This window comes from Arvicanthis niloticus, chromosome 2 (assembly GCF_011762505.2).
Source record: "Arvicanthis niloticus isolate mArvNil1 chromosome 2, mArvNil1.pat.X, whole genome shotgun sequence".
In the NCBI taxonomy this organism is placed as follows: Eukaryota; Metazoa; Chordata; class Mammalia; order Rodentia; family Muridae; genus Arvicanthis; species Arvicanthis niloticus.
Genome location: NC_047659.1, coordinates 133,503,137 through 133,513,185, shown reverse-complemented (window position 1 = coordinate 133,513,185; position 10,049 = coordinate 133,503,137). Strand labels below are relative to the sequence as shown.

The 10,049-nt window shown below is 42.7% G+C and overlaps 1 protein-coding gene across 1 annotated transcript; it reads right to left on the bottom strand.

Annotated features, from left to right (window-relative positions):
* Positions 1 to 2,773: 2,773 nt before the first annotated feature.
* Positions 2,774 to 4,312, bottom strand: LOC117702819 (seminal vesicle secretory protein 5-like). The gene is made up of 3 exons (XM_034493996.2): positions 4,236 to 4,312; positions 3,456 to 3,782; positions 2,774 to 2,907 (listed from the first exon to the last, which is right to left on the bottom strand). The coding sequence occupies exons 1-2, from the start codon at positions 4,309 to 4,311 to the stop codon at positions 3,496 to 3,498; spliced, it is 363 nt and encodes a 120-aa protein (XP_034349887.1). The 5' UTR covers position 4,312; the 3' UTR covers positions 2,774 to 2,907; positions 3,456 to 3,495.
* Between the last annotated feature and the right edge of the window lie 5,737 nt (positions 4,313 to 10,049).

Sequence of the window (10,049 nt, the reverse complement as noted above, 5' to 3'; positions counted from 1 at the left end):
GACTTTTTTCTAGGATTGTTCCTTGCTATTGATGTGCTTTCTCATGTTTGTCATTGTCACACTCCTCATTTATGTGACTTGGTGTCAGTAGACACCCAGGAGACCCTCACTGCCGATAGCCTGGTGTGACTACTCCCTGGGTGATACCCCACCCTATTGGGCAAATTTTCTGCAGATCAATATGAAGATGAACTTTCTTTTTCTTTATTGGGTATCTTATTTACATTTCAGATGCCATCCCCTTTCCCCATTTCCCCTCCCTAGAAAACCTTTATCCCATGCCCCCTTTCCCTTTTTGCTTTTATATAATTTTTTAAAAATGTTAATCAAAGGCTTTATAAGTTTGGTAATGCTCAATCAGAAGTGTAATCCAATACCCAACCTAGATATATCAACTATCTTTGACTGGTGGAGACACGTAAACATCTGCCTCCATGGCCCCCCTCTCTTTCTCTCTCTTTTTCTCTCTCATCACCTAGCTTCTCCTCTCCTTCTTCTTCTCTCCTTACTCCATCTCTTCCTCTCAGTACTCCTTCCCCTTTAGCTCCTCCTACACATCACCCTTCCTGTTAAAATAACACTTTTCTCTCAAAATACAATTAGAGCATAATTATGCCTATTTGTACCAGTGAGGTACAAGATAGTCCTAATACCCAGTCCATCATTTTGTTGACTAACCAGAACCTCTGTCATCTCTCCTAATTAAAACACTTAGTTCTGAACCTGGCTTTTTTCTTGGCTTTAGAATGAATGTCAGCTGAAAACCATCCACTCAGATCTTTTCTCTCAAAGTAAATAGCCAGGATTGGCTATGAGACTATAGGTTTTCAACCCCGTCAGAAATCCAGAATGACTGAGTTAACTGAAATTATGGGAAACACAAAGCATAACTCCTAAAACTTAGCCAATTTATAGAGACCACTGAACACCTGGACAGTCCCTCTACTACAGAACGTTGGAGCATCAAATCTTCAGCCTTCTGGCCCAGAATCATCTGACAGACCTTAGTGATGCAGAATTATTAAGGGCTGATTACTCTGTCTAGGCAGATATAATCAGTCGACTATTCTGCAAGTGTGTCCTTTTCTGGACAGTAATTTGTCTGTAGATGGAAAGAGGTAATTCTTGCCTAGTGGCTGTCTCCCCACAACTGGAGTAACTCCAAAGATGCTCAATTTCTTCTTAGAATCTAAGACAGGAAGCTGTCAGGTCTCTAATCAAAATGAACATCAATATAGAAATGTTTGTCATGTTAATTCTGTGGACTTCTGATGTTTTGAAAACCAACTATCCGTGTAAGGTAATCTGGACTGTTGTCTGTTAACTCCTCTCAGCTATTTCTAAATAAAATATAGAAAACGCCCTAACAATAAACTCAAAGCCATGAATTTGCTATAGTCCCTTAACTCACAGGCTAACCAGAAGATGAACTTTCATGGAGCCTTCTCCCTGGCCCATAAGTCAAAGGGAAAAGAGTCTAAGTAGCTAAGTTTCTTTTCTTAATTACCTGCTATTATCAGTGGGAGTTAATAGCCACAGAGAGAGACAGAGACAGAGACAGAGAGAGATAGATACAGTCAGAGAGAGACATAGAGACACAGAGATAGAGACAGAGACACATAGAGAGAGACAGAAAGAGAGAGAGAGAGAGAGAGAGAGAGAGAGAGAGAGAGAGAGAGAGAGAGAGAGAGAGAGATATTGCCAGAAGCCATCAGCTTCTGGCCCCTCAGAACAGTATGAGAGAATTAAAGGCTAGAGGTCCTCAGCCTTTGGCCTTCATCCCACCTCAGCAGTACCTGACCCTGTTGGGGTAGAACCCTGGCACAATTATTTTTTTTTAGTCCATTCTGCAGTGTTCAGGACTATAGTAAAGGCCCCACTACAGCTAGATGAGTGAGATTGATCCTCTAGGGGCTGTTCAAACTTCATTCCTTTGGATACTTCTTAGTGCCGTCTCTCCCTGGGCCCTTCCATCCCTGTGTGCATTCCTTTTCAAATAGAAGTTCTATGCATGAGGGCTGTTCTGAGATCACAAGCTCAGGGCTGTGTCTGTGACTGATTTCAGTGATGCTGTCTTGGAAGAGATACCATGATAGAGAACGAAGGCCTCATCAAGTCCTGAAGACCTGTGCAGCCTGAAGTCTCATCTCCACTCTGGTGACAGAAGCAGCCGCAAGGGGGACCCTTAAATACTCAAAGAGGGGCATATGAGTATCAGGTTTTGTGCTTTGAAGACATCACTCTCTCCCACTGTAGCTGGACCTCTGGTGTGTTTCTTCTCAGGTGACATTGCTTCACTGACTCACCACATCAGTGGTAGGGACTTGATGTAGTGCACTTAAGGAAACTGAATCTTAAAGGACTCTGTATCCTGATGTGCTACTGTGGGCTGGTGGAGTTGGAGGCATTGGTAGATGAGGTATTTGCCTTGTTCTGTAGGAACATGTCTTCTCTGGCATTTCCTAGGTTACCAGTTTGAAGCCCCACTAAGAAAAGGGTCAAACAGGGCTTAGGATTAGTGGTACACACAGTGACTGGCAGAGTTACTGTGCCTTCTATTGAATGATGAGTTTCTATCCAGAGTCTAGGAAATGTGTCTCTGAATGCAGTTCACCCTTACCAGCACAAGAAGGGCACTTCCTTTAATTGCAGAACTGGTAATTTTATGAATCCCATCCAGCCCCTGTACTGCAGAAGCAAGAGATTTCAGGAGGTAATGATGCAGAATAGTGTCTTTTTTATTGAAAAGATTGAATTTGAATATTGTCAGGCTCCAGAATCTTTAGGAAAACAATTGTGAGGAGGAAGGTGAGAAGCACGGGCTGTTACGAGGCCCCATAAGAGCCTGAATCCTGAAGACATCATAGACTTGTCTTAGTTCAGTGACACCTGGGGAACGAGGACAACCTGTGAAGTAGGACAAGGAGGAGCAGGGGGATTATTTGGTGTGGGTCCTATGCCTCTGTGGCTCCTTTTACTGCAGGCCACTCCTCTATTTCATCTCTGGTGTGTCACAAGCAGAAACATTTCTCTTTCTTTTGTTGAGGGGGAAGAGAAAGGTAATTCTCAGAGCTTTGGCCTTGGGAAGAGATCATTGCTTCTAACTGGGATTTGTAGACATGAGGAGATTGCATGGACCACAATATTTTGTACTATGGTAAACATGAAATGAACTTTCACCAAGCATGACACAAGAAGCTACTAGATTCTAGTATAAGCTTGAACATATATTTTGCCCAGGTGATGCATGCTTGACTTTGTCACTTGTTAGACTATGCAGAAAACTATAGATGAGACACACTGAGGCTAGGAACTCAGGACACAGTCTTTGCTCTGCTCTGCCAGGTGCTTTTCATGAGTCCCCTCAGAGCAACTTTACGAGTGTACACAACCCCACAGTGGCTCTGGGAGTAGGCATGCCTAGCTTCTAAACCCTCACCTGGTGATACACTTACCTGCATATTGGCTCTATTCTTCAGTTGATCAAGGAACGTATCATTTGCCACTCATCCGGCTCTTTACTTTGGTTTTAAAGGAGCTCATTTCTTCTGATCCTTCAGATCCTCTCATTTTGAGACCAAAACGGCTGCTAGAACTACTCATTTCGCTGCTGCTCTCCTCACTGGTGCTGACCGGGCTTGGACTTTTTGATTTATAGTTACTCCAAGAGTCCTCACTTCCGCTGTATTCGCTGAAGGAAGAACCTGATCCCCCGCTGCTCCCCCGAAACTTTAGACCCAGGCTTTTACTAGAAGGGTCTTCAGCTGATTGTGAGAATTTTTCTGTTGAGAGAAAAGCATGTCTCATTCTCTATGTCCGCCTTTCTGTGTGCTCTGGCTCAGTAGTGCATCAGGACCCCGTCAAGAGCCTGCGCTGCAGCTCTGGTTGTGGACCTGTGTTTGGATGCACCCTGTTGCCGTTCTGTTGTTTGTAAAGCCACTGACTTTTAGCCTAGTTAGAAACTGCAGTGATCGACTTGTCAAACAGCCCTTCACACCTGATGATGAGGATGCCACCTGATGCAGATGCCAACATTCCCCCCAGCCCTCCTTACCAACATTTTGCTTGTCAAGTCCACAGATATTCACAGTAGGGTTATGGTTAAGGCTTGAAAAGACTCAGTTTCCTTCAGGGACAGAAGCCCTGGGAAGACAGCATTCTGCAGACTCTGGGCAGACTCCTTTGAGAACAATGTTCTCAAACATCTTTTCCCATAGAACAAAATTGCCACTCACCACGGGGCCTTCTTGCGGCTGCTTCTGTCACCAGAACAAGGAGCAATGTAAGGAGGAAGAAGCTGGTGGGACTCATCTTGCCAGGAAGGGTCTTGACTGAGAGATGACTGAGGTTCTTCTTTATATATTTCCCTGACTGGCCTTGCTGCAGGTTTGAAGGCAAATGACCTTTCTTATCAGCAAATTTGGCCTCCTTCTCTCTGCTCAGTAGGAGTCTTGGGACTGTTCCCTGGACCTCTCCAAGGACACAACATGAGAGCATTCTTATAAATCTTCCTTTTTTACCTTGAGAACATCCAACAGTGACCTCTCTACTTCCTGAACATATCTCAGTTCAGAGTGGAGATGAAACTTCTGGCTGCAGAGGTCTTTAGTACCTGATCAGGCCTTCATTCTCTATCATGGTATCTCTTCCAAGACAGCATCACTGAAATCAGTCACAGACACAGCCCTGAGCTTGTGATCTCAGAACAGCCCTCATGCATAGAACTTCTATTTGAAAAGGAATGCACACAGGGATGGAAGGGCCCAGGGAGAGACGGCACTAAGAAGTATCCAAAGGAATGAAGTCTGAACAGCCCCTAGAGGACCAATCTCACTGACAGAGCCTTCATCTAACAGTAGTAGGACGTGTACTTTAGTCCAGAACACTGAAGATTGGACTCATAAATATAAGTAGATAAAAAAAGTAGAGGAGTCCAACACTGAATGCAAACCTGAAATTTATAATCTTTATTACTGATGTGTCCAATGCTCTTCAATGCTTGATGTTGGCTCAACCCAGACACTTCGTTACATGTTCAGTGAACTCTACTAACCTTGATGACAACAGTCCAGTATGTTTTGTTTCGGTTTTAGCTGGAGGGTGAACAGCGACACCTTTCTCAAATGTTTGCACGTGTAGTGGAGGGGAGGGGAGTATGAGGAGAGAGGTAGACACTCTAGTGTTGTGAATGAGCATAGGAATGAGTATAGGGGATGCAAGAAAGGATGCTGGCTGACTCCTTCTCAGGTTCTCATCATGACATCCACCTGCAGAAGTGTGTGTGTGTGTGTGTGCGCGCGCGCGTACTCGCGTGTGTGAAAGTGAACTGGGAGAAGGAAGGGGTTTATTTCCTCTTTTACCTTACAATCTATGACGAAGGATGTGAGATCAAAAACGTTAGTAGCCACCCAGAGACAGAAACTGAAGCAGAGGCTGTGGAGCTCTGCTTACTGGCTTGCCCCCATGGTTTGCTCAGCCTGTTTTGTTTGTGTGCTTTTTTACATGTAACACGATGCTTACTTTTGTATACCTATAGATAAGAAAGATTTAGGTGGCAAGCTGTATGTGTAACAATAGCATAGTGCTTTAAATATTTTTTTTCTGGAATTTTGGTTTCTACATACTATTCTTTTTATTCCATTGATCTCTCTTAGAAATGATTTTTCTGAGGCTATGATATAATTACCTCATGTCTCACTTCCCTTTCCTTCCTGCAAGGCTTCTCATATACCTCTCTTGTTCTCTTTCAATTACATGGCCTATTTATTCATTAATTGTTATTATATACATGTCCCTAAATACACTCATACAATCTGCCCAGACTGTATATTGTTACTAGTATGTATATATTTCTGGCGCCGAGCACTTAGCATTGGATGCTAACTAGTGTGCCCTGCCCTGAGGAAAACGATTTCTTCCGGTCTCAGTACTCCTCACATGCCTGAGGTTCTTTGTCTGGGGTTGAGGCCTCATGGGCTTTCCCCCCATCACTTTGTCTATTGTTTTTGTCTTTGTTCGGCTCACACTTAGGTAATCATGCTTGTGAGCCTGTGTGGGAGTAGCTTCTGACATTTCTAGAAGATGTAATCTCACAGCAAACTCTCTGTAGATGTGTGTCTTACAATCTTTCTGCCTACTCTTCCAAAATGATACCTGGAACTTAGGTGCAAGAGTTGTGTTGTAAATGTCAGTAGCGACTTGGCTCCACCCTCGCATTTTAGTTGGTTGTGGTTTTCTGTGATGTTCTCTATCTGTTGCAAAGAAATGCTTTCTTGATGTGGGGTAAGGACTATAGGTTCCTAGTATGAGTCATGATTCTGTCTAGTTGAGTGGGTCTTGGGTCCAATTAGATAGACATTGGTGACTGCCAAGTTATAGATGCCTCTGCTGCAATTAGGATAATCTTGCCTTCTGCTTATTGTGGTTAATAGGCATCATAGTCCTAGGTAGGACTGAAGCTTGCATGCACTTCTATACCATGAAAGCTTGACCTCAGAGAGGAGGCTTTCAGGTCAGTTCCAGCTCAGGGGTCTCTAAGCCCTGCATCTGAAATGTATGCTGTCTTCAGCAATAGAGACTGACCCTCCAGTTCTCTGGGAGAAACCAAAGAAAACAGCAAGAGCCTATAATGTTTTGGGAGTCTCTTGGACAACCCCGATCAACAAGTCAAAAGAGAGTTTCTCAGGACTGGTGTTGGAGTTTTTGTTAAATAGTCTATGGCTTTGGGGGAGAACTGTCAGAAGCTTTCATTTAAACTGTATATGTGCAGGGCTGGAGAAGTGGCTCAGCGGTTAAGAGCACTGACTGCTCTTCTGGAGGTCATGAGTTCAATTCCCAGCAACCACATGGTGGCTCACAACCATCTGTAATGGGATCCAATGCACTCTTCTGGTGTGTTCTGGTGACAGCTACAGTGTACTCATATAAATATAAAGAAATAAATCTTAAAAAAACCTTTGTTTAAAAAAAACTATATGTGCATTTATACACCAAGTTACATGAATTTTTAGACCGATCATTAATAGTATAGTTCTTTAAGAGATTTTCAAGTACCCTTACACTTATGTTACCCTCCTTCCCCCTCTTCTGTATGCATTTCCTCTCTCCTTTCTAATTAGAACCCCCCAGGTATTTCCCATTTCCCCAGTAGAATTTCCCATTTCACCTGTGCCATCTGATTTCCTTCATTACTAACTCCTTACACCCTACCCATACGATGGTCCCCACCCCACCCCTAGTTTCTGAAGAGTATATCTTGTGAGGGGAAGAATTCCCCATGATAGTTTTTTCCAGCTATCCTTTCAGTGTTCTCTTGGGAATGTTTTCTGCAAGGTCTAAACTGAGTGATATATGTAAGTTGGAATCAGAGTGAGGATTTCCCACTTGCACGGCCCTCTGCATCTCTGTAGTCACGTGCCAACCCTAAAGCTTCCAGTCTGTCCTTTCTTTCCATCTAGTTATGTAGTATGTGCTGTGGGCACAACAGGGGAGAAGGGAAGATCCTCCCCCCACCCCAATGAGCGTGGGTGTGGCCTCAAGAGCTGGGGTTGTTCTGAAGGGAAGACAGGTAAAGCTTGTTTTCTTTTCTCTAATTCTAATCTGCAAAGGGAACATGGTGTGCAAGGTGAGGGGAAAGGAGAAGCATGTTTTTAGAAAAGAAAAGAAATGAAAGTGACATATCACTAACTGTGACCTTTACATGGCCCTGCTACGTAGGGTGGTTCTCTCGTTGTTCTTAGGGTGCTGATTCCTCGTCCAGCAGAACTCTCAGTAGATCGCACTGGAGCCCTTCTGACATTGCTTCTTGTGCCTGCTTACCTCCACTCTACTTACTTCGTTTCTTTTGGAAAACCTCCAGGACCTGCTCCATCCAGAGATGGATTGTGAAAGCATGTACCTCATAGGCTCCACTGCATCTGTAGATAAAAGAATTATTCTGCTATATTATCTACTGTGCAAAAGGTTCAGATAAAATTCAAGGAACATATTTTAAAAAACAAGGTCCAGAAATTGCAGAACACAGTATTATGCTGGGATATTGATAAAGAACTCATTAAAATAAGCATTCATCAGAATGAGAGCAAGAACCAGCAACCTAGGAGGCAGACACAAACACGTGTAAGCAAAATGCACATACTGGTTCCAGATGGGTGTATAGTAAAACTTTCTGGATAATTGTTTTGAAAACAACTAATCGCATACAGTGTGAATGTCAGCCCTGGGAGTGCTGAGCCATTGTATTGTGTAATTAAAGCCAGTGCAGGTGACATAAATGACATTCTGTCATATGGAGATGCTAAAAAAATAAGAATATTAAAATGGGAAATGTTTGTCATAAAATTGGAGAATAATGTTTAAAGAACAAATGAGAAAAACTAAATGTTTTCCTTAATTCTATAAAAAAACTCACTTAGCAACTTCTAAAAGATAAAAAAAAATCACTCACATATCTCAAGAATAGTTAAAAAAATATAAACTGCATAAATACTGTAAAAGATTCATTTAGTCCAACTTCAGAAGTCCCCAAGTCTATAACAGTCTCAACAATGTGTAAAATTCCAAAGTTTAAAGTTTCTTCTGAGACTCAAGGCAACCTCTTAGCTGTGAAACCTTGTAAAAACAAAATAAAAAAGCAAATTACATACTCTTGAAGCAACAGAATATTTTACTGGAGCCCATAATGAAGAGTTCCTTACTTTTAAAAGACTTTGGATTTTTAAAAAAATAGACCAAAATTTTAATGTGTTTGAATTTATAAAGACTCTGGGGGCCTTTAAAGCTATCTGTTTTTAATGTGAGATCTTGGAGATGAATCAGAAAGGAAGGGTTGTGGCTTAATAGAGATGAGTTTGTGTATCAGGTTGACAAGGGGTCAGTTTTACTGGCTGGTTTTGTTTGCCAACTTGACACAAGCTAGAGTCAACAGAGAGAAAGGAGCTTCAGTTGAAGAAATCCTCCATAAGACCCAGCTGTAAGGCATTTTCTCAACTGGTGATCAATGGGGGATGGAGGGCAGTCCATGGTGGTTGGAGCCATCCCTGGGCTAATAGTCCTGGGTTCTATAAGAAGGCAGGCTAAGCAAGCTAGGAGAAGGAATCCAGTAAGCAGCAACCCTCCATGGCCTCCAGGTTCCAGCCCTACTTGAGTTCCTGTTCTGACCTCTCCAGTGATGGACTATGACCTGGAAGTATAAGCCCAATAAACCCTTGCCTCCCCAGCTTGCTTTTGGTCATGGTGTTTTGTTGCATCAGTAGAAACCCTGACTAAGACAGGGTCTAAGAGACTCTCAAAAACAATCCAGGCTGTCGACATTGCTTTGCTTGCTTCCTAGAATTTGAAGGTAAGACCTTATTGCTGAATGCACCACATACTTTTGGGCAAGGACTTGTGGGAGTCAATCTAGAACTTCCCTCGCTTTCATAGTATCCGAAGGAAGTATGCATTCAGTCGTCCTGCCCGTGAGTAAAACCTACAGATCGCAATGTCTGGCCTGGCAAGATATCGTCAATGATGTCATCCATATTAGCATTTACACGTTGTGTGTGGAGTAACCAACAGCTATCTAATTGGGCTTGTGATCTGCTCTATAGGAGTGAATTCATGCCTGGTTCTTTAAACTTAACCAGGTACCTATGGCTGGAGGTCATAAATCCTACAGGAGAGCCTGCTACTGCCATAATTCCAAACCAATCTAATTTCTAATCGTATTCTGAATACTTACCCTTAAATCCACAGGTAAGTGTAGTCCTCACTCTTCATTGGGGAAGCTGCTTTGTGCAGAGATGAATACTAAAACAGATCCATAACTGATTGAAATGTAGATAATTAGTGGCCATGGGGTACCCAACCCCAACTGGTATATCTGCTAAATAACTACTACACCTAATGTATAGAGGATATTCTAGAAATCAAGATGGATAAACTGTAAGTACCAGAGGATCAGAATGCCTTCAGTGAGAAAATGTCTTTTAGCTATGACAGGGAGTTGAATTCATGAAATCAGGACATTGTGGTCGCCTAACCAAGACCTGCATAATTACAGCAGCTGT

Excerpts from the sequence above, each read along its gene's own strand:
- LOC117702819 (XM_034493996.2), bottom strand. The coding sequence starts at position 4,311 with ATGAGTCCCACCAGCTTCTTCCTCCTTACATTGCTCCTTGTTCTGGTG. Across the intron at positions 3,783-4,235 it reads AGCCGCAAGAAGGCCCCGTG|AAAAATTCTCACAATCAGCT; the intron begins GTGAGTGGCAAT and ends TTCTCTCAACAG.